Genomic DNA, 23,978 nt, shown 5'->3' with positions numbered 1-23,978 from the left:
GGGATAGCTTCTACGTGCGACGTTACTAGGCCCATTGACTCGCTCTAAGATCGATTATGCACTCCATGCAGCGACTGTTTGACTGCGTTAAGTTATTTATGAATAAACACTGCAGGAATACTTTAAAATATTGCATTTATCACGACTGATGGGAACGTATTAATAGAATGAAAAACTTAAAAACTAAATTATCCAACCGTATATATAATTTCCCCCTAATTATAAATGCGGTTAGTGATACGGTTTGTGGCTACGCCATCTAGCAATACACCTTCTTTGGCATGTCATGTTTTATTGACATTATTTTAATATCTTTGTCATAGTGCCTTAAATTACTTTGCAATCAGGGTTGATTTCGCAGAAGCACCGTCACATTACTGGTGTAATTCAGTATTGTCTCTGATTAGCTGACGTTTTCAATAAAAGTGCACCAACAAACAAAACGCACCAACACAAAACAACATTTTTAAATTTATTTTTTACATAAGATACGGCGGGAAAAAACAAGGAAATAAGCGGTCCCACAGCTTCCCAGCAAACGCTGTATAAATAACATTATTTTCCACTTTTAGGACTACGGTGTCCAACAAAAAAGAAAGAACTATGGATAAACATCGCTCCAGCACACAGAGAGAGTGGGAAATGGTCAGTTTAAGAATATAATTTAAAAGGCAATTGGGCAATATGTTCAATAAGGTGCAACATGCATCTTTCGTAATTTACAATTTTATTATTTGCATGAAAACAGTGCATGTGGTATTTTAGTAATATTATGAGCCAACTACAACTGTAGCATTTTTAGTGTGTGTCAGGAGCCTGTGGCTGGGCTGGATTTGCCAGAGTTGGGTGGGGCTCGATGTGCACATGGATCCTCGCATGTGACGTGCCGGCCGTCGGGTTTGGGGAGTGACGCAGCTGTTTCCTGTTGGACGAATAAGTCAGGTTTAAAAGAAGCAGGTAAGGGGCAGACGCGAGAGAGACGCCGGGGTTGAATGTTGGGTTCCGCGAACGGAATTTTAACTGAGTATAGTTCAGTTCGTTCTGTTTTTTCATTTTTTTCATTTTTTTCATTTTTCAGTTGTTTGTTTAGGCTGTCTCCCGCATTGGCGGTGGTTAGCAGGCTGACAGCCCCGGGAAATTGTGGACGCTACACGGGTGATACTGTTCGTAAGTGGGACCAGCGCTGGGCGATTCCGGTGTAGCCGAACTGGTGCCGCGGCAAAGACCGCACGAATTGGAGGAAAGACGCAGTGGGACTACACTCACCCTGACGAAGGGCGGAGGAAACTGAGTCTTCCACGCGGCGGAAAAGCAACGGGCGGACCAGGACCGGAGCCAGCACAAGCTCACTCCCCATTGGAGGAACAGCGAGGACGCTGAGGGCGGACAGTGCGGCAGTTCCAGCGTGTAGTGGACAGCAGAGTGGTTTGGGGCGCAGTCCAGCGGCTCAGAGAGGTTTTTTGTTTTGGGATGTAGAGGCCCAGCACAGCGGTGGGGGCCAACTACATCCCTTCTTTAAAGATTATTTGTTGTGTTGTTGGTGTGTGTGGAAGTGAAAGGTGTGAGTGTGTGTGTGAGACCCCGCCTGTGTTGGTTGACTTCCCCTTTGAGTGGGGTTTCTTCTCCCCCCCTCCTGGGCGTGGGCTGGGTGGCAGGGGGGCCGTGGGTGGGGGACACTGGAGTGCTGTTTGGTCACTGGGGAGTTTGTGTGTTGTGTGACGGGTTTACGCTCTACCTGTGCTGGGCTCTGGGCACGGGAGGGGGGGAAGTGTTGGTGTAGGAGTAGTGGGGAAGTCGAAGGGGGGTGGGGTTGGTGCGAGTTGTGGTGTGCTCTGTGTTTTCGGGAAACACACCCCTGGTCATGTAAATGAGAAGTGTCAATTAGCTTTGATTGACAGACCCTGCTGCTACTTTCCACGCATTGTTGTTTGTTACCATAGCTACCTCCATGATATATGCTCATCTTGGGAGACTGAATATTCACATTCTTAAAATCCATGATTCTAAACAGTTCTGCATGGAGGAAATTGTAAAACAAATCCTCCAAATGTGTTCTCTAAGCTTGTCACAAATGATAGAAAAAGACAGGTCGCTGTCATCTTTACCAGGGGTGTTTCCACAGTGCAGTATTAAACCAGGGGTGCCAATATCTGTGGAGCTATTTCATTCATTGAATTTATTGCCCCTGCACCACTGGCAGCAAAACATCTCCAAAGCATCAATGACCCACTGTCATATTTTACAGTAGGTATGAGGTGCTTCTCCTTGTATACCTTCCATTTTGCCACCAAAAATGTTTATGGTGTGTACGGCCCAAACTTTCAATTTTGGTCTCCTCTGACCATAGCACTCTCTTCTGGTCCTAATTCCAACAAGATTTGGTAAAGATGCTTGGTTTTGTTTATTGCTCAGTCAGGGCTCTCTTTTTTTTTTTTTTTACACTTTGTGACCCCAAGACACAACTAATCTCTGCTATTCTTAAACCGTGATCCTTGGGTTACTTATGGACTCCCTCACCATCGTCCTTGCCACCTGTGGGGATAATATGCACTTGCATCCTCTTCCTGGCAAGTTCCATTCTGTTTTATGCCTTTACAGTGCTAAGTGTTATTTAACAGTTTAGGTATATTTTTGTACCCATTACCTGTCAAGTACCATCTGTGTTTTCTGAATTGACAGTTATTTGGCTTTTCCCATGCTGATGGTTGACAAAGGAATTTTGCATGATCAGTACTTAATTTTTGTACAGGAACAGGAAGTGATGGAATGACAATATAGTTCCTTGAGACTGACATCAGCTAAAAAATAAAGTAAACATGTTGCCAATTTCATGGTGGGACCATAGCGAGTGTACATGACGTCAAAAAGGATCGAAGCTGAGAAGTTAAGATATTAAATGGGGCAAACATGTCTGCATGAACTTATTCCGTCCTTCCTGCGATTGCACAGATGCTCTGACGATATTAATATAGGAAATCATTATCAGCACTACCTGTAAAATGTGAAAAACGGAGAGAATGGTCCCATATATGTTGTTGATAGTGGCATCCACACATGACAGCTTAACCACTGCCCAGATTGTGCAGTAAATCTTATTGATGTTGAATCCACAGAAAGGTAGTCTGACTAACAGGCCCATCGCAACACCTGATTCACAGAGGGATAACAGCCAGATCAAAATCCTCGCAATTGGTCTAGCGGCGGACCTCAATGAAGATCCCGCTGTCAGGAGAAGGGCTAGAATGACATCAATCGTGGTAGGAAGCAGTTAGGGGAGTATCACTGGCTCGTCTAAGAGTTGCGATTGGACGATGCCTGGTTCAAAGCGTACTTCAGACTGAACAAGCAGCAGTTTGAAGAGGTACTCCAGAAGATCACGCCAAACATCACCAAAATCCAGACCAACTACAGGGAGACCATCAGCGGAACGGCTCTGCATTTGTCTGAGGTGAGTAGCTAGCTAAAAGGTGAACTTTGTCTTAATTGATGAACATGGTGATAGTTTAGTGTCTAGCTAGGTAGGTAACGTTAATAAACTGTATCGCTAACGTAACTAGCTAACGTTAGATACTTAACTATATAACTATCAATAGACTAGCTAGCTATTTCTCTGTCTGTCTGTCTGTCTAGATAGATGCATTAGCTATTTATAGTCTGTTGATAGTCTGTGTCTGTCATATCAGTTCAATTCAATCCTGCTTTATTGCCATGACTGCATTTGTTACAATGTTGCCAAAGCAAGTAACAGTGAAATTGTCATATTGCCAGAGACTTTTAAAGTAATCCACAGATACAGTTCCCATGCCTAATAATTAGTTGTCCATCTATCTGTCTAGATAGATAAGTAGATAGACACAGAATATCAATAAGTAATACATCTATGTCATGTCATTTCCCCTACCCAGTTCTCTTCTGATTATCTGAAGATAATGTATCTTTTTTTATGTTGCAGGTACCTGGCAACTGGAGACTCCTTCCGCTCCATCGCCTTCAGCTAGAGTGGGGTTCTGCACTGTAGCAAGGATTGTGCGGAGTGTGTGTGAGGCCATATGGGAGTGTATGGTTTCCGACTACATGCCCGTACCAGGGGCTGAAGCCTGGAGGAAGATTGCAGGGGACTACGAGAGGCTCTGGGCATTCCCCAACTGCCTTGGTACCATGGACGGGAAGCATGTGGTGATCCAAGCCCCACCATCGAGCGGAAGCCAGTACTTCAATTATAAGGGGACATTCTCTATCGTGCTTCTGGCGGTGGTGGATGCCCACTACCGGTTCACGGTGGTGGACATGGGTGCATACGGCAGGAGCAGCGATGGAGGCACACTGGCTTCCTCAGCCTTTGGCACTGCTCTGCGGCTTGGGAACCTTGACCTCCCCGAGGATCGACCTCTGCCTGGAGCAGACCATCTGGGACCCCAGCCGCACGTCTTCCTCGCACATGAGGCGTTTCCTCTTTGGAGGAACCTCTTGAGGCCCTACCCTGGCCAACATCTGGGGAGATGTTATCTCGGCTATCCCATGCGAGACGGATGGTGGAGTGCTCCTTTGGAATTCTTGCCACCCAGCGGAGGCTCTACAGGAGGGTTCTTGGAGTGTCCCCAGAGGTTGCGGAGTGTGTAGTGAAGGCCACCTGTATCCTCCACAACTTCCTGCGCTGGTATTGTGACAGAGAAGATGTCCCCCGCACTACAACCGTGCCAGCAGAGTCACAGGGTGCAGTGCAGAGCATCCCCAGGGTCGGCAGCAACAACGCCTCCAGAGAAGCAGCTGCAGTGAGAGAGACCTTCACCAGCTACTTCTCCTCTCCAGACGGTCAAGTGCCTTGGCAGGACAGCATCCTCTGAGCCCTACAACTCCCCGCCCCCCTGCTCCTTACCATCGGCAGCAAACCAGCTACTACACACATCCATACCCTATACATCTAGTGATAATAATAATCAAATAAAATATCTAAACTTATTTATTTTGTGCGTAGTTAATTCAGGTGTTCATATAAAAAAGACAGTGTGGCAAAACATTTTTTATTGTTGAACTGATTGTGAGTTCCAATACAGCCAAGAAAGTAAAAACTGATGAAAACAAGTGAAAAATGTTTTGTATTTCAAATATTAGGATGGAGAAAAGAAAAGAAAAAAATGTGTGTGTGTGTCTACATCTCCCCAAACTCCACATCAGGTAACACTTGTAGAAAACGCATACGAACTTGCGCCTTCTTTTGATTGGTAAACCTCCGAACAGAGGGCACCAGACTCATCATAAAATGTTCATCTTCATCCGTCTGTCTCTCCAAGACGGAAAAAACACTTTGTTGATAAGGTGTGAGTGTGGTCTCTGAGGTCTTTCTTTTCTTAAATGCTGAAGGACAATTTGGGGTCTCCCGCACCCTTGTAGAGGTCCTTGGAGGAGAGGGAGGAGAGGTGCTTTCTGACAGGTCCCCTGAGAAGCGTGCTGAGAAGTGTCCTCTGAGGAATGTGCTGAGGGGCCTGCTGTTAGGCCTGCTGCCTCCTCTTCACTTTCCACAACCTGTAAAGAAAACGTAATATTTTAAATTTACCTGAGTTAACCATATGGAGAATAGCCCAGCAGTAATACACTCGGGTATGTTTTTAGTTTTAGGGTTTGTTTACTAGCTTGGTACACCTACCTCTCTTTGGGGCGACATCATTGGCCCCAGAAGGGCCGTGATCTCTCCCGACACCTCTCCTTCCTCCACTCCCTTTCCTCCCTGAACCACTACCAAATTAGATGTTGTGGCCCTCTCCCTACAGTGAGGCTCAAGGAACCCCAGAATGCCCATGTACTTCCACCTCTTATGTGAGGTGGCCATGGCTCCACTTCTCTTCCTGTCCATCTCTAATTTTCTTTCCTTTAAATATTTGTCCCTGAGGTATTTCCATTTTTTTTTTGCAGTCGTCAGCTGTTGATATACGATTATGTACATTAGCTACTAATTCACATAATTAACACAAGGTAAACAGCAAGCTAACATCAACCTAACAAGATAATGCTAACTGACAGTTAGTTAGCTGACTTAGCTAGCTAGTTAACATAACTACAAGGTAAACAGCAAGCTAACATCAACCTAACAAGAGCATATGAACCGACAGTTGGCTAAACTCTGACAGTTAGTAGCTAACGTTAGCTAGCTAGCATAACTACAAGGTAAACAGCAAGCTAACATCAACCCAACAAGAGAATACAATTAATCATTCTCACCTGAAACACCCAAAATTGCAGAGACATCTCTCCAGGCTTTGTTCTTTATGTTTTGATCGTGATAGCCCTTCATGGTAACATCGTATATGACCGGGTTATCGGACAGCTCCGTGAAGTTGGCAAATGTTGCTGGCCACAATTGGAGACTTCCGGTTCGCATTTATCAAAATAAAAGTTTGCTGAATATGCATTGCCATAGACTGTCAGTTGCCACCCAACTCATTTGCATAGCTGATAACTCAAAAACTATAAATTGTTTCAAAATGAAAGGGGGTATACATTTACTCTATATACCCATATCTTTAATATTCTACAGCCCTTTCTGTGAAATCCTGTTCCGAGCAATTGTTGCTGTGTTTCTAGTGTGGGGTGGCCATACGTTGCTATTGACTGTCAAGTCACAAGCAGCTCATTTGCATAGCTGATAACTCAAAAACTATAAATTGTTTCAAAATGAAAGGGGGTATCCATTTGTTAGCTGGACCCATATCTTTAATATTCTACAGTCTTTCTGCAAAATCCTGTTCCAAGCTATTGTTGCTGTGTTTCTAGTGTGGGGTGGCCATACGTTGCTATTGACTGTCAGTTGCCACCCAACTCATTTGCATAGCTGATAACTCAAAAACTATAAATTGTTTCAAAATGAAAGGGGGTATACATTTGTTAGCTGGACCCATATCTTTAATATTCTATTGTCCTTTCTGTGAAATCCTGTTCCGAGCAATTGTTGCTGTGTTTCTAGTGTGCTATAGGCAGGCATTGCCATAGACTGTCAATTGCCACCCAACTCATTTGCATAGCTCATAACTCAAAAACTATAAATTGTTTCAAAATGAAAGGGGGTATACATTTGTTAGCTGGACCCATATCTTTAATATTCTATAGTCCTTTCTGTGAAATCCTGTTCCGAGCAATTGTTGCTGTGTTTCTAGTGTGGGGTGGCCATATGTTGCTATTGACTGTCAATTCACAAGCAGCTCATTTGCATAGCTGATAACCTTTCATTTTGAAACAATTTATAGTTTTTGAGTTATGCGCTATGCTATGCATAACTTCCTCACGATTCAATCTCCTCTTCGCCCAAGTCCCGTCATCGCTGTGTGCCGAGTGGCGATTGTCTAAAGAAAGCGTTCTTTTACTTCCAGTAAGTTAGCACTCCCTTTCAAATAATTTTGTGTCGATAGTGAACCTATCTTCATGCTTTGGAAGCGCTTGGTTAAAGGAGTTCTTTATTCGCAGCATTGGAATAGCATCGCTTCCCTGCCATATCCAGTCGATTTGAATAGTTCCAGTCATAGTAGGCTACTTCAAAAAAAAAAAAACTTGCTACGAAAACTTCCTGTTCATTTGCTCAGTTTCACCGTCTGTGCAATTAGCGCCAGCTTATCCGGCTGTGTAGGCATAGTGGCTATTTTAGCGCTGTTTGATATGCCAATTTTACATACAGAAATTATTGTTTCATGTCATTTTCATATATTTTATGTATTTTTTGTGAGTCGGCATGACATGACATTACCCGTCTAAATAAAGAAGAATGAGAGAATTACAGCACAAGGGAAAGTTTGTTTCCATTACATTAATATTATCTATAAACATGACACAATTTGGATCTTGCTAATTTTGCTTAGAAAGTTCACAAAGATTTGTTTTCATCAGCCAGCCTGAGTTGCAGTTTAGAGCAGGCCTATTCATGTTTAAGGAGCATCTTCTAAAAAAAATATCTAATCAGCCAATTGTGTGGCAGCAGTGCAATGCATACAATCATGTAGATACGGGTCAGGAGCTTCAGTTAATGTTCACATCAACCATCAGAACAGGGAAAAAACGTGATCTAAGTGACTTTGACCGTGGAATGATTGTTGGTGGCAGACAGGGTGGTTTGAGTATCTCAAACTGCTGATCTCCTGGGATTTTCATGCACACTAGTCTCTAGAGTTTGCAAAGAATGTTGCAAAAAACAAGAAACAAAATCCAGTGAGCTGCAGTTCTGCAGACAGAAACGCCTTGTTAATGAGAGACGTCAGAGGTGACAGTAGCGCAAATAACCACACATTACAACAGTGGCATCTCTGAACACACAACGCATCATAAGTGGATAGGCTACAGCAGTAGAAGTAGAAGTCTAATCAATACCTAATAAAGTGCTCACTGAGTGTATATATTTTAAATATGTTAAATCTTTTTTAAGATTTCATTTAAAATTAATGCAATTTATTTAATGCCAATTTATTTAGCGAAAATATGTAGTTTTTTCAGATTAAAAATAACATAATTAAATACCTTCTCACTGGCATTCGTATTTTTGCAGCAATATCGATGCAATGTGTTTACTTCCTAAATTTATCCTTTACATGCTATTTTAAACTAGTCCGTGTTGGTGTTAAATCTGGCCACATATTAGAATGCACATATTGTATTAACTAGCAAGAGAGCTAGAGATTAATAGGGTTTTCCAGTAAAAGAGCATACATGCTCAGTCAACCTAATGCTCAGTCGACCTAAATAACAATTCATAATATTATTATATTTTAATATTATAATATTTAAAATATGAAATAGACGTTTCTTTTTTTAATGTCCGTTAAATCCCAGAAAAATCATATTCATATATAGCCAAAATCTTGAAGAAAATGCCATACTTAGGCTAACTCTGGAAAAAAAAGAAAAGAAAAAAAAAACAGAAAAACGCACCCTGTTTTACTCGGCATTTAGCACCGCATAGCCGTCATGGAGGCAATTGAAAAATAAGTAGCTAAGCCCTACCATTTGAACTGTATTTACAAGCAAACAATGAAGAGTCGTGGGAAACGGGGAACTGGCTTAAGCCCCGGTTATTATGTAAGTATTACCTTTTCACCACATGTTTTCTAAACATTCCGCATATTCCTTTCATATGAAACGATCTCAGGGGTAAAGACGGTCTTAAAAGTGCACTCTTCAGGACGTCCGTTTTTTTTTACCCGCGTTTCCCAGATCAACAAGGAGAGTGTAGCTTGAGCACCCCTTGAATGGTGCTGAAAAGTTTATTGAATTGATAATAACCGATTAGACAGTCTGCACGGCGTGGAATGCAGTAATAATAGCTGAATAACTAAAAGAAAATGTATAACATAATATAATCATTTATAAACTTAGAACATAGAATACTTGATTTGTTTTACTTTAAAATGGAACAATTTCACAGAATGAAAATATGCTTGAAATATAAAATTCTAATAATCAATACATAGGCAATAAAAATCAATCCTTTTCAACATGGAGAGGAAGGTAAAACGACATTCATTTTAGAGAATTATTTTTCCGGCTGCAAACTCTAAAGATTCTCTGGCGGATCTGCTTCAGTTTCAGGCCGTACATGAGGGGGTTTAGGAGCGGTGGAACAACGAGGTACTCCAGGGACATGAAATGACTCAGACCCAGCAGACGAGTGCTGGAACCATAGCGAGCGTACATGATGTCAAAAACGCCTGCGAATGCAAAATTTCCCAGTGAGATTAAATGGGGCAAACAAGTCTGCATAAACTTATTCCGTTCTTCCTGTGATCGCAAAGATGCTTTAACGATATTAACATAGGAAAATAATATCACCAATGCTTCTGAAACGTGTATAAACATGAGAACGGATCCGTATATGTTGTTGATAGTGGTATCAACACATGACAGCTTCACCACCGCCCAGCCTGTGCAATAAAGCTTATCGATTTTGAATCCACAGAGAGGCAGCCTGGCTATCAGGGCCACCACAACAACTGATTCGCAGATGGAAGAAAGCCAGGTTAAAATCAACAAATTTGCCACCCTCCGAGGCGTGATGATGGAGTGGTAATTAAGGGGTTTGCATATCGCGATATATCTGTCATAAGCCATCACAGCTAACGTAGTCATCTCGCAGAAGGCATAACTGTATATTACAAACATTTGAGCGAGGCACGCTTTATACGGAGTAACGTTCACGTCAGATAAAAAGTCCACCAATATTTTCGGATAAAACGTAGAGACACCAAATATTCCATTTGCACACAAGTTGCACAGAAATATAAACATTGGCTCATGGAGCACTCTATGTAAAACAATGGTCACAATCAAAGCCAGATTCACTAAAATAGTAAAAATGTAAGCGAGAAGAGCGACGACAAAGTATGCATGTTTGTTTGACTTCGTAGCATTCAGTCCTGGTAGAAGAAACACTATTTCTGTCGAATTCTCCATGCAGATCTATAACAGGTGTGTATAACACACCGGGGAGACCGATATGTTTTTGCGCCAGCTTTTCTGGTGTAATTTCTCCTGCACCACCAAAATGAACAAATACAGACCGATCATCGACTATTTGTACGAGGACTAAAATCTTGTATCTATGATATTACCTGTTAACAATGGTATTCATTTGAATACAGTGGAAATACCCATACGGTTGAAATCCTTATCACATTTTCGAATTTAACACAAAAACCTTTTTCAAAAATGGATTCAATAATTTCCTGACGTTCAAGCGAAACGGCTAAAATCTTCATCTGATTTTCTAACTGTAGACGAGAATGCAACACACAGACAGAATGACCTGATTTCTTACGTCCACCGTTTCGCGCTTTATATCAGGATTGCGTAAATGTCCTTTGAGATTTAACAGCTAAACACTGTCCTACAGCGAGTCTGCTTAATGAGATCAAGTTAATAGAGACTAAAAAAATAGAAAGACAACTCAGGCAAATGTTAAATATTCCGAGAAGAATATAATGTTCATATTCAGCATGCATGAAAAGTGATTTTGCATATGTACAGCGAGCAGAGTTCAAAATATGCATAGAAAATGCTGAAAAAAAACTAAAAAATACAGTTATTGACCATTATTAGACGGAATCAACCGAAAGCTTTCATAAAAATATATATATACATTCACCAAGCACTTTATTAGGTTATAAAGTTACCTCTAGACCTCCAAACCCCAACATTAATTAGATTCTGTCCCCAATCTTAGGTCAGGCGAGATCAACCATATAGGGTGAGTCGGGACCCACAAACTGCACAGGACAGGACAGCACACAACCTTTAGTGCTAAAAAGCCATAGGAAAATGTTTTTTCAAGCGGCTCACAGAAATCCGATGGCAGGTCATTTTGGACAGGATAAAACACTGAACCAAGTAATGGTCCTATTTTATTGGGTAGGTATAGAAAAGGAAGTTGGGAAGACGTCCACTGGTGGTGTACAGCATACCCAGAGTGTCAAAAAGTAAATCTTGCAGCCATTCCAAAAGCACCTTTGCACCCATTACCATTCCCCTTCAAATTAATTGGCATGGATCTCATCAGACCATTAGAGCAGAGCACAAACGGATGTCGTTTTGGATAGTCATAGTAGACGATGCCACCCGGTATCCATAGGCGGTTCCCCTCTGCAATATATCTGCCAAGACCCTGCCACGATCACAGCACATTGTTTATGTCACGGACACTGAAAGAGCTATACAAATTGTTGGATGTCAACTCTGTTAGATCCAGCGTCTTCCACCCTCAAACAGACAGGTGGAGCAGTACAATAAGACTCTGAAGATTTGTAAGTTCATTCCCACCGATATCCAAAATTGGGAGAAATGAATTGACCTCCTATTGTTTGCCATACGAGAGGTTCCTCAAGCCTCCATGGGGTTTTCCCCCTTTGAGTTACTGTACGGGCAAAAGCCTGGTGGCATTTTGGACCCGTTTAAAGAAACTTGGGAGGAGAGTCCAAACCAAACTAAAAATGAAATTCAGTAGGTATTGGACCTTCGAGCAGAGCTGTACTCAAATTGCACATGGAGGGAGGTAGACCCAGTCACACTGGATGTCATGTCAGATGAGCTGACCCGGAAATTCCCCCCAAAAAATCTAAAAACAACTTGCCCGCTCCCAATTGACAGCCATCTGGCTCCAGAACATCAAGCTGAGTTAATGCAATTAGAACAAGATTTTGTTGATGTGTTCTCACCCCTACCCAGAAGAACAAACCTTGCAGACCACCACATACACACCCCTCCAGGCACTGTAGTTAGAAGTCGCCCGTACCGATCGCCTGAGCACAAGAGAAAAGTAGTTCAGGAAGAATTTGGCACGATTCTGGAGATGCATGGTGATTGGTGCAGTGCAATTGTGCTTGTTCCCAACCTTGATGAGTCTGTTAGATTCCAAATGGATTACTGAAAGGTAAACACAATTTCAAAATTTGATGCCTATCCTATGCCTTGGGTAGACGAGCTGCTGGATCGGTTGGGCACTACACATTTTTTTCTTCGACAGTAGATTTTAAAGTTACTGCCAGATCCCCTTGTCTTGACAACATTATCATCCACAGTAATGACTGTCAGTGGCATATACAGCATTTGCGAGCCATCCTGAAGACAATGTGAAGGGTGGGGCTCACTGCTAACCCAGGGAAGTGTGCAATTTGGTGGAGGGAAGTACGGTGGGATTCCTCTTGGGATGGGGACGGGTTAGTCCCCTGGTCAACAAAACCCTGGCCATTTTGGCATGTCCCCAACCCAAGTCCAAAAAACAAGTGAGGTCATGACTGGGGCTAGCAAATCATTATTGCTGATTCATTATGGATTTTTCCTGTCTCGCGAGACCCTTGACTGATCTCACTTGAAAGGGAGCCTCAGATCCGATCCAATGGAAGAAGCAGTGCCAGGTGGAATTTCTGAGAATTAAAGCATGCTTTTGTGTTGGTCCTCTGTTGATTAGCCCTGACTTCTCTAAACCTTTCCTCCTGTGGCTGCACTAAATGAAGGACACCAAGGTCAGGATTACCCGGTGGTATCTGGCCCTACAGCCGTTCCACTTCGTGGTAATCCATCAGCCAGGGTCAGCAAATGCTTGTGCTGATTTCCTCTCCCAGGAAAAGGGAGGGGAGGTTGGTGTCGGTCAAGCTGTGAATGTGCCTCAGCTATATTCTGATGGTGGTGGCAGGTGGGGCTCGGTTTGCGGGAAGGAGGCAGGGCAATCTGAGGAACTTTCTTATTGGTTATGTAGACACACACCTGGGCTACATGATGAATTAGGCTGTTACATGTGTGCTCTTTCACAGTAGGCATCTAGGCAGTAGGGGAACTACGGACGAGAGAGCTGTTGTGTTAGAGAGCTGGGGCGGAAAGCCACAGAGCTGACAAATGACAGAGCTGAAGATAGTTTTGGTTGTCGTTATTATTTTAGTTCACGGTTTTGATCTCGATCAAAGTCCATTATTCATTTTTATGGCCGAAGACGATTGTTTATTTATAAGTTCGCTCTCGCTCTCTCTCTTTCGCGCTCCCCAGAGACAGAATAAAATGCAGGTGAAAACCATTCATTCTACCTCCCTGTGTTAATATCTTCTGTCTGCCTAGAGGTGTTGTAGGGAAAATTCACGGAACAAGAGATCTCCCTCCTAATCATGATAATCAATCACAAGTCGAAATCAGACTCAACCCTAATGAGCAAGCCGGTTCCTCCAAAACTCTTAATGATTCATGCTAAAAGTGTATCAATATATATATGCATAATCCTGTAATCACATTACATTACATTATTGGCATTTGGCAGACACTCTTATCCAGAGCGATGTACAGTTGAGCAGGAGACAATCCTCCCCTGGAGCAATGCAGGGTTAAGGGCCTTGCTCAAGGGCCCAACGGCTGTGCGGATCTTATTGTGGCTACACCGGGATTCGAACCGACCTTGAGTGTCCCAGTCATTTAGCATTTAGCTTAACCACTACGCTACAGGCCGTATAGGTGATAATCAATATATCACATATACGCTGCCTGTTATCAAATCAACATTAAATACGGCTGAGCTTATGGAAACGCAAGAAACCACAGTGTCAACTGTAGAAATGAAAGCAAAGAATGCATCAGGCTAAATAACTACATTTACTCACTTAGAAGAGAATAATGATTTTGTTTAGTATGCCTGTATATTTTCAATGATTCACTGCTGATACGTTTGTGTTAGAAGTGCATAAAGTGACCCGTGTGTAACCTGAGTTGAATAAAATGATTTATATGCTATGGAAAGTACCGAAAAGCACAATGTATTGGAAAGTACAAAATAGCACCGTGTTTTGCATAATTCCCAATCATATCTCCAATATGTAAATATGTAAATAACCAGTCACACACGATTTTTAAAAACTGAATTACCAAACATAATACAAGTAATGGAAAAGAGCGCCAATACAGAGAACAGATGTGTGTGGACACAAGCATGAATGCAAGTCTTTACACATTTAGCATCACCAAATATACAAAATGCACCAAAATTTTCTAATGTCTCTTTTCAAAATCTAAGTTCTGATGAAACAATGTAACTGCTTTTCCAATAGTAATGTTCTCCATTAAAGCAAGACTGAAAAAGTCTACACTCATTGAGCACTTATGAGGTACTTATTAGACTTATTATTAGATGCTCTTCTGCATACCACTGCTGTAATGTGTGGTTATTTGTATTACTGTCAACTTCCTGTCAGCTTTGACAAGCCTGGTCAGTGAATGTATATTACATATAAATATGAATGTTAAATGCCAATGTAAATGTGACATTTATATGATTTAATAATAAATGTTAGATATACAAGCAAATGTTAAATATAAATGTTACATATATGAATGTGAATGTTAAATGTAAATGATAAATGTCAAAAGTAAAGGTTTGGGAAATATGCTATCTACATCTCAAAATGGCCAATCCAGGCAAATTAACAAAAGTAATTGAAAGAGTGTTTGCAGCCGAGGTAAAAAATTCAACAAAACCATTTTTTATTATAGGGGTGTTCGAGGAATGTAACTGACTGACTACCAAAATTAAATCTTGACTAAGAAATCCTAAGAATTGACTAAGGATTTAACTTCAACATATCCGAAGTAGAGGGTCGGGTGAAATATCTGACATTGGTTTCCAGGCGGATCTCAATGGCCAAATGGAATATTCCATAGGTCATATCTCAGCTAATGTTATTAGTAACATGTTGATCTTTAAATATTGATAAAGCGCTCTCAGACTGCTCTCATTTACAAGTAAAATAGCACTAAAATATGTACTTTTGGGATATATAATTGCCCAAAACTTGTACCCAGAGAAAAAAGTGCATTCTCAGGGCAAAATATTTTTAAATGTTTTCTGACACAACATATGACATCTACATACAAAATTACCAGGAGATTAAAGGTTTTAAAGATTTCAAACGGTTCATTACGAAGTTATGTTAAAATCACATTTTGCGCTGGGACATATTTTTTGTCACACCACCGACAAACAAAACCTAGTACGAAGCTCAAATTAAAAAATACAAAAAATTATCCAAGAGTCCAACTATGCAAGAGTCGCTGTGGTGCAACCTCCTGGTGTTGACTTGGACTGGCCCTTAAAATCATACATGAAATATATATTTCTTGAAGCTACATGAGGATAGAGGAATCTCACAATTGAGCTATGCAGTCAAAATCGCCACGTTCACCTGTGGTGTCTCCCCTTAAACTAGAATAAACCTTGGAGCACAATTCAGGAGAGCTTCCGGAGCAGTTGAAGATGGAGGCTGAGCTCGGTTTGGTATTTTGGGTATTTTTTGCCGTAAACCACAATACATACTCCATGTATAAATAAATCTTAAATAAATAAATAAAATGATTATTATGAATAATAAAACGTCAAACAAAGGTTTATTTAGCATGTCTATGAAATCTGAGAAAAAACATAGTATTTAGCCTAAATCTAGAAGAAAATGCCACACGTAGGCTAAATCTGAGAAAGAAACAGGAAAAAAAAGTGTTTTACTTCATATTTAGCACCCATAACTGACACAGCCTGAAGTATGAAGCCCTGCAATTTACTATTTACAACCAAACAAGCACAATGCCAGAGCAAACATACCATGTGATTGGTTATCTCAGGTTCCCATTTAAAAAAATGGTGGGGTCAGTATTCAACATGCCTGATCTGTACCGTTACTTTTAATTTCAGTGATCTCTGTTGTCTAACAAAGTGGAGAACGGATAATTGACCAAACGTCATTGACCAAACTGCTACCTGCAAAAATCATACACCTGCAAACGCGCGATCATTACCAGGGGAAATGCAGAAACTATAAAAAAGAAAAGAAATTAAAACTACATATACGATTATGAATCAGTTTGGTAAAACTGTGGGGCGTCAAAATGCACTTGCATACACCTTGCAACTAAGAAGCGTGGCGCTGAACCAATGGCAGGTAATGGGGAACTGGTTTTAAACCAGTTACTATGCCAGATTGTATTACCTTTTCAGCAACCCCCCAAAAAAAGGAGAAAAAAAATCTGTCATTTGCATATACAGTGCATCCGGAAAGTATTCACAGCGCTTCACTTTTCCCACATTTTGTTATGTTACAGCCTTATTCCAAAATGGAATAAATTCATTTTTTTCCTCAAAATTCTACACACAACACGAAACATGAAAGAAGTTTTTTTATTTTTTTTTTGCAAATTTATAAGAAAAAAAACAAAAAACTAAGAAATCACATGTACATAAGTATTCACAGCCTTTGCTCAATACTTTGTTGATGCGCCTTTGGCAGCAATTACAGCCTCAAGTCTTTTTGAATATGATGCCACAAGCTTGGCACACCTATCTTTGGGCAGTTTCGCCCATTCCTCTTTGAAGCACCTCTCAAGATCCATCGGGTTGGATGGGGAGCGTCGGTGCACAGCCATTTTCAGATCTCTCCAGAGATGTTCAATCGGATTCAAGTCTGGGCTCTGGCTGGGCCACTCAAGGACATTCACAGAGTTGTCCTGAAGCCACACCTTTGATATCTTGGATGTGTGCTTAGGGTCGTTGTCCTGCTGAAAGATGAACCGTCGCCCCAGTCTGAGGTCAAGAGAGCTCTGGAGGAGGTTTTCATCCAGGATGTCTTTGTACATTGCTGCATTCATCTTTCCCTCAATCCTGACTAGTCTCCCAGTTCCTGCCACTGAAAAACATCCCCACAGCATGATGCTGCCACCACCATGCTTCACTGTAGGGATGGTATTGGCCAGGTGATGAGCGGTGCCTGGTTTCCTGTTTCTCATGGTCTGAGTGTCCTTCAGGTGCCTTTTGGCAAACTCCAGGCGGGCTGCCATGTGCCTTTTACTAAGGAGTGGCTTCCGTCTGGCCACTCCACCATACAGGCCTGATTGGTGGATTGCTGCAGAGATGGTTGTCCTTCTGGAAGGTTCTCCTCTCTCCACAGAGGAACGCTAGAGCTCTGACAGAGTGACCATCGGGTTCTTGGTCACCTCCCTGACTAAGGCCCTTCTCCCCCAATTGCTCAGTTTAGACGGGCGGCCAGCTCTAGGAAGAGTCCTGGTGGTTCTGAACTTCTTCCATTTACAGATGATGGAGGCCACTGTGCTCATTGGGACCTTCAAAGCAGCCTACATTTTTCTGTACCCTTCCCCAGATTTGTGGCTCAAAGACAATCCTGTCTCGGAGGTGTACAGACAATTCCTTTGACTTCATGCTTGGTTTGTGCTCCGACATGCACTGTCAACTGTGGGACCTTATATAGACAGGTGTGTGCCTTTCAAAATCATGTCCAATCAACTGAATTAAGCTGTAGAAACATCTCAAGGTTGATCAGTGGAAACAGGATGCACCTGAGCTCAATTTTGAGCTTCATGGCAAAGGCTGTGAATACTTGTGTACATGTGATTTCTTAGTTTTTCCATTTTTAATACATTTCTTTCATGTTGTCATTATGGGGTGTTGCGTGTACAATTTTGAGGAAAAAAATGAATTTATTCAATTTTGTAATAAGGCGGTAACATAACAAAATGTGGGAAAAGTGAAGCGCTGTGAATACTTTCCGGATGCACTGTAACAGACCAGAGCTTCGTTCCGCGTTGCCGAACGATCTCAGGGGTAAAGACTGTCTTAAAAGTGCCCTCTTCAGGACGACCGTAAATTATACATGCGCTTCCCAAATTAACAAGGAGAGCGCGGGCACGATACTTACTGTTAGTGTAGCTGTAACACTCCTGCCCGCTTGAAAGGTGCTGAAAGGTTTAGTGAATTGTTAATAACCGATTAGACTGCTTGCTGGAAACGCAAATCCATCTTCCATTTACAAATATCTTGTTATCCATCTTTTTATTTAAAAAAGTAAAACAAATAGATAGGCTAGTCTACATTGTGTTATTAATTTCATTTTAGTTATTCGGCTATTATAACTGTATACCACGCATAAACGTATACCACACTAAAAGGAAATTAATAACACAATATAGACTAGCTATAAGATATTTGTAAATGGAATTATCTGGATATATGGATTTGCGTTTCCAGTGTTATATTTTATGTTTTCAGTTTCCAAGGTTCATTCACCTTGTTTCCAATGTATGCATAAAATGTCTCGACATCATATAAAACACATGTATAATTTTCAACATGGAGCGGAAGGTAAAACGACATTCACTTTAGAGCATCTACTTTCCGGCTGCAAATTGCAAAGATTCTCTGGCGGATCTGCTTCAGTTTCAGGCCGTACATGAGGGGGTTTAGGAGCGGTGGAACAACGAGGTACTCCAATGACATGAAATGACGGAGAGCATGGAGACGACTAGTAGAACCATAGCGTGCGTACATAAGGTCAAAAACACCAGCAATTGCGAAACTGCCCAATGAGATTAAATGGGGCAAACAGGTCTGCATGAACTTACTCCGTTCTTCCTGCGACCGCACAGACGATCTGACGATATTAACATAAGAAAAACAGATCACGACTGCTTCTGCAACGTGTATGAACAAGAAAATTGACCCGGAAATGTTGTTGATACTTGTATCAACACATGACAGCTTCACCACTGCCCAGCCTGTGCAATAAAGTTTTTCGATTTTGAATCCACAGAGGGGCAGTCTGGCTATCAGGCTCACCACAACAGCTGATTCACAGATGGAAGACAGCCAGGTGAAAATCACCAAATTCACTACCATCCGAGGCGTGATGATGGAGTGGTAATTAAGGGGTTTGCATATCGCGACATACCTGTCAAAAGCCATCACAGATAAGGTCGTCATCTCGCAGCAGACATAACTGTATATTACAAACATTTGAGCAAGACAAGCTTTATACGGAGTAACACTTACGTCAGATAACAAATCCAGCAATATTTTCGGATAAAATGTAGAGACACCCAATAACCCATTTGCACACAAGTTGCACAGAAATATAAACATTGGCTCATGGAGCACTCTATGTAAAAATATTGTGGTAATCAAAGTCAGGTTCACTAAAATAGTAAAAAGGTAAACGAGAAGAGTGACGACAAAGTATGCGTGTTTCTTTGACTTCGTATCATTCAGTCCTTGTAGAACAAACAATATTTCTGTTGAATTCTGCATGGTAGATCTATAACAGGTGTGTATAAAACACCGGGACTGAGATGTTTTTGCGCCAGCTTTTCCGTTATTAATTTCATCTGCACCCCCTAAATGATCAAGTGTAACCCTTTCAACAATTCTTCAAATTGCACATAAAAGCCTTAATTTATCGAAAAGTAATGAAATCATTTTCGGATGTTTAAACCGAACGACTAAAGTCTTAATTTGGTTAACTTCTAACTCTACAGGAGGAAACGACGCACTGAATGATTTCATGTCTACATCCACCGCTTTATATCTAGATTGCGTAAATGCCCTTTGAGATTTACCCGCTAATCCCCGTTTTACAGCGATTCTGCTTAATGAGATCAAGTTAACAGAGAGACTATAAAAATAGAAACATAAAAAAGGCTAATGTTAAATATTCCCAAAAGAATACTGCATGCAGTATGCATGAAATATAGTTTGCATAACATGTATATGTAGGTTACACAGTTATAGCTTGTCATATTGAAAGTCTTATTTCCAGAGAGAAAAAAACAGACGCAGTTCTGTAAGTAAGCTAAATTATGTGAGCTGCGTCTCGCAGCATCTGTTTCATTTTCCCAGTTGTGCAATACAACAGGAGAAATGCTATGTTGGGGAAAAAAAGCGCCTTTGATGTGAAATTAAAACCTGTCTCCAGTGTGGAATGCAGGGAGCACTCACAGGCAAAATTGGCTGTTTTAACCTCTCAGATCCTTCTGATATTTCACAGCCATAATGTATGTATAACCCTGTCTCTCTCGCTCTCCAACGATCCGCTGCTATTGTGTGTAGAAGGAGTCCACGCGGGAGACGAAGGAATGGTGGCGAGATGTTTTTATTCTCCAGCACAGTCTCTATAAGGTTGATAACGTACATTCTGAGTTCTTACTCGGTACAATTACACGCTAGTGCATCACAGTAACTAATGCTAATACATTTCAACAACCCGTATCTGTTCCCATAACACATATAATCTCATTGCTAGCCATATTCCACTCGGTATTTTATAGAGAAACATTATGCAAATTACCCAGCATTTAACAGCTTAACAGTTTAACATTCAATATAGCTCATAAAAATGAACTTCAGTATGGTATTTACTTAGCAATCTGATATTACTTTCACCCACCAAAATAAAGTGACTTACCTATAAGGTTGATAACGTACATAAAAAATAAAATGGCGTCCTACGCGCAACACGCATCAACCCTACGGTATAACAGAAGGATCAAAAAGCATTAAAATAAACAAACTCTGGTCGATAACTGAGGGCTACAACGCCACCTAATGGCGCAGCAGATACACTGCCTTACATCCACCCCCTCTTTAAGTGATGGCGTCCCAGCCTTCGGATCAACCACCAGAACAGTATACAGTATAACCTGAGAAATTCAAAACAATAAAAGTGTAGTGTATGACTTTGAGGTGTCAGGTGTGTGTAGTATGCATGTGTGTATGTAACTAGCTATCTGTTTTCAAAGTGAATGCAGTGTGGCCCAATATGTGTCCAGCCACTCTTCGTGCTTTGGCTGTTTGCCACAACTTTCTCCCTCTCTCTATCTTCTGCTGGACATTCTCCATGGTTACGACTTGGGACTCAAACGGAGAGTTTTGCGGGGGGACGCCGCTTCCTCTCCGGGTTTCTCCTTTGAGTGTTGGTCCTTTGGGTGGAGGTGGCACCACTACTGGTCCCATGCATTTCCTCTCCTTCCCTCATTTCCTCTGTCCCCACATCAGCCTGTTCAGAACTTGAGTGCTCCTCTCCATGCACTGTTCCAGACACAGCTCTATCACTTTGCTCTGTACCATCACCCTCTGGTTCCCCCTCTGGGTCCAACTCCAGGCTGGCATCCAATGCCTCGTTGTCGGATTGGCCTTCTTCCGTGGTCACTCCACTGCCTCGCTCCACTGGGAGGAACATACACTGGGTAAGGAGGTTCCGGCACCACCCACTCTGCAACTCCATCCTCCAGACGCACCACGTATACAGGCAGGCTGGGTTGCTTCTTCACCATGACATAGGGACGGGCATACCAACGGTCTCCCAATTTCTGCTTCCCCTCCACATGACAGACTTTGACTAAGACTCTATCCCTGGGACTGAACTCTTCACTCTTGGCTTTCTTGTCATAATACGTTTTCTGTTGTTCTTTCGCCTGCTGTGAGGTCTGATTAGCCAGGGCATAGGCCTCTGTCAGTGAGTCATGCAGAGTCTGGACGTATTCAGTGTAGCCACATGGCTTGTTAGTGGTGGGGGAGCCGAAGATCAAGTCGACTGGGAGCAAAGGATGTCTACCGAACATGAGGTAGTATGGGCTATATCCAGTGGAGTCGTGTCATGAGCAGTTATAGGCATGTGTCATGGCATCCACATGTTCATGCCACCGAGGCTTCAAGTGTGTCTCTAAAGTCCCCAGCATGTTCAGTCGGGTGCGGTTGAATGTTTCGGTGGTCCCGTTACCCTGGGGATGGTAGGGCGTTGTGTGGGTTTTGACGATGCCTGTGCACTTACACAACTCTTTCACGATTGTACTTTCGCCCTTGATCTGCATGTAGCTTTGCAGGGAACCCAAATCGGCAGAAGAAGTTCCTCCACAGGACCTGAGCCACTGTGCCTGCCTCTTCTCTCCACTAACCTCCTCCACTCTTTTAAGAGAAGGCCAAGCCAGGGCCGATGACGGGGTCTTCTTTCTGCCCTGCACAGATCTCCTGTGTGGTCATAGCGGGAGTGCCTCCATCCCCACATCTCCATATGGCTCACTGGACTCCATTGGCTGACTACTTCCAGGCTCCTCCACAGCAACACTTTCACCCATGTCCTCCACCAGCTCCTGGTCAGCTTGAGCTTCCTCACACCTTCGTTCACCACTCTTCACTTGCTGGGGGCAGGTCTGCAGGACCTCCATCACCTCCTGATTGGACATGTGACAAGTTGTCTTGTTCCCTCCGATACTGGATGTAAAAGTTGAATATTGACAGGTGAGAAACCCAGCCCTGGCCTGTCGCAGTTTGGCGGAAGTCATCGCGTATTTCAGGGGATTGTTATCGGTAAGAACAGAGAACTTGCGGCCATAGAGATGGTCCTAGAACTTATTGGTGACTGCCCACTTGAGAGCAAGGAATTCGAGTTTATGTGCAGGATACCTCGTCTCAGGTGGGCTCAAGCCTCTCCTAGCGTACGCGACAACTTTTTCCATTCCACCTTGGACCTGCGCCAACACTGCGCCAAGCCCCTCCCTTGATGCATCGGTCTGCAGGAGGAATGGCAGGCTGTAGTCTGGGTAACCCAGCACCAGAGCACCCACCAACTTAGGACTGAAAGGCCTCCTCACATTCAGTTGTCCACATGAAGGGGTGGTCAGGCTCCGGGTCCTTCCTGGCTCCTCTCCTCTTCTTTCTGGGGTCACCAGAAGTGAGGCGGTATAGGGGAGCAGCCAGGCTGGAGTATCCCTTCATGTAGCGCCTGTAGTAGCCTGCAAATCCTAAAAATTGAAGCACTTCTTTCCGGTTGGTGGGTGTCAGCCACTCCTTAACCTTGCTGATCTTCTCTGGGTCCGTCCTGATGCGGTTAGCCGACACCAAGTGACCCAGGTAGTTCACTTCTTCCCTAACGAACTGACACTTAGAGGGCCTGAGCTTTAGGCCATGCTCCCGAAGCAGCAGGTCATTAGTCTTTGAAAAGTAGAGGGCACATTCTGCAAGCCGAATGGCATCCTATTGGCCTCAAAAAGCCCCATGGGAGTGCTAAACACGGTCCTGTGCTTGTCATGTTCGGCTACTTCCACCTGCCAATAACCGGAGGTTAGGTCAAGGGTAGAGAAGTACTTGGCTTGTCCCAATGACTCTAGAGCCTCCTCGATTCTTGGCAGTGGAAACGCATCTCGGGTGCTGCAGGAGTTCAGCCTCCTATAATCTATACACAGTCTTAAGGACCCGTCTTTCTTGGTTACTACAACCACTGGGGAGGCATAGGGGCTTTTGCTGGGACGGATGACTCCTGCCGTCTCCATCTCCATCAACAGCTGCCTCACATCTTGCCACTGGGAGGGGGGTATCCACCAGCAGAATCTCATGCTGGATGGTGGTTGTGTGGCTATAGTCAGTGGGGTGCTGGGAGAACACACCTGCATTCTTATCCAGCAGCTCTTTAAGCTGAGCACGCTGGTTCTCGTTCTCCACCACTGCTTCGCTAAGGTCAACACCACAACTGGCTACCACTTCGTCCAGACTAAGACATGCCTCTTTGTTCCAAGTTTCACCCCGCTTTTTGTCAGAAAACTCCACCACATTGTGCACCAGGACAGCATTGGCAAGATGTGTGTGTGGTCGGATGGTGATATCATGCTGGGAAAGATTCATCACCCTGACGGAGATACAGCCTCTCTTT

The 23,978-nt window shown here is 42.7% G+C and overlaps 2 protein-coding genes across 2 annotated transcripts; both read right to left on the bottom strand.

Moving 5' to 3' along the window:
• Positions 1-5,253: 5,253 nt before the first annotated feature.
• Positions 5,254-10,425, bottom strand: LOC133107454 (olfactory receptor 2G6-like). Its single transcript, XM_061216442.1, has 2 exons — positions 9,529-10,425; positions 5,254-5,355 (listed from the first exon to the last, which is right to left on the bottom strand). The coding sequence occupies exons 1-2, from the start codon at positions 10,423-10,425 to the stop codon at positions 5,254-5,256; spliced, it is 999 nt and encodes a 332-aa protein (XP_061072426.1).
• An 8,230-nt stretch (positions 10,426-18,655) lies between these two features.
• On the bottom strand, positions 18,656-19,585 carry LOC133107453 (olfactory receptor 2C1-like). The gene has a single exon (XM_061216441.1). The coding sequence runs from the start codon at positions 19,583-19,585 to the stop codon at positions 18,656-18,658; it is 930 nt and encodes a 309-aa protein (XP_061072425.1).
• Positions 19,586-23,978: the final 4,393 nt, after the last annotated feature.

Source organism: Conger conger, chromosome 13, assembly GCF_963514075.1.
Source record: "Conger conger chromosome 13, fConCon1.1, whole genome shotgun sequence".
NCBI lineage: Eukaryota > Metazoa > Chordata > Actinopteri > Anguilliformes > Congridae > Conger > Conger conger.
The sequence above is the reverse complement of the archived record's forward strand: the minus strand, read 5'-3'. Positions and strand labels throughout refer to the sequence as shown.

What these genes read in the sequence shown, in the direction of transcription:
- LOC133107454 (XM_061216442.1), bottom strand. Translation starts at nt 10,425, where the DNA reads ATGGAGAATTCGACAGAAATAGTGTTTCTTCTACCAGGACTGAATGCT. An exon ending in TCCGCCAGAGAATCTTTAGA is followed by an intron (nt 5,356 to 9,528) that starts GTTTGCAGCCGG and finishes ATTGTCCTTCAG; the next exon opens with CATTTAAGAAAAGAAAGACC.
- LOC133107453 (XM_061216441.1), bottom strand. Translation starts at nt 19,585, where the DNA reads ATGCAGAATTCAACAGAAATATTGTTTGTTCTACAAGGACTGAATGAT.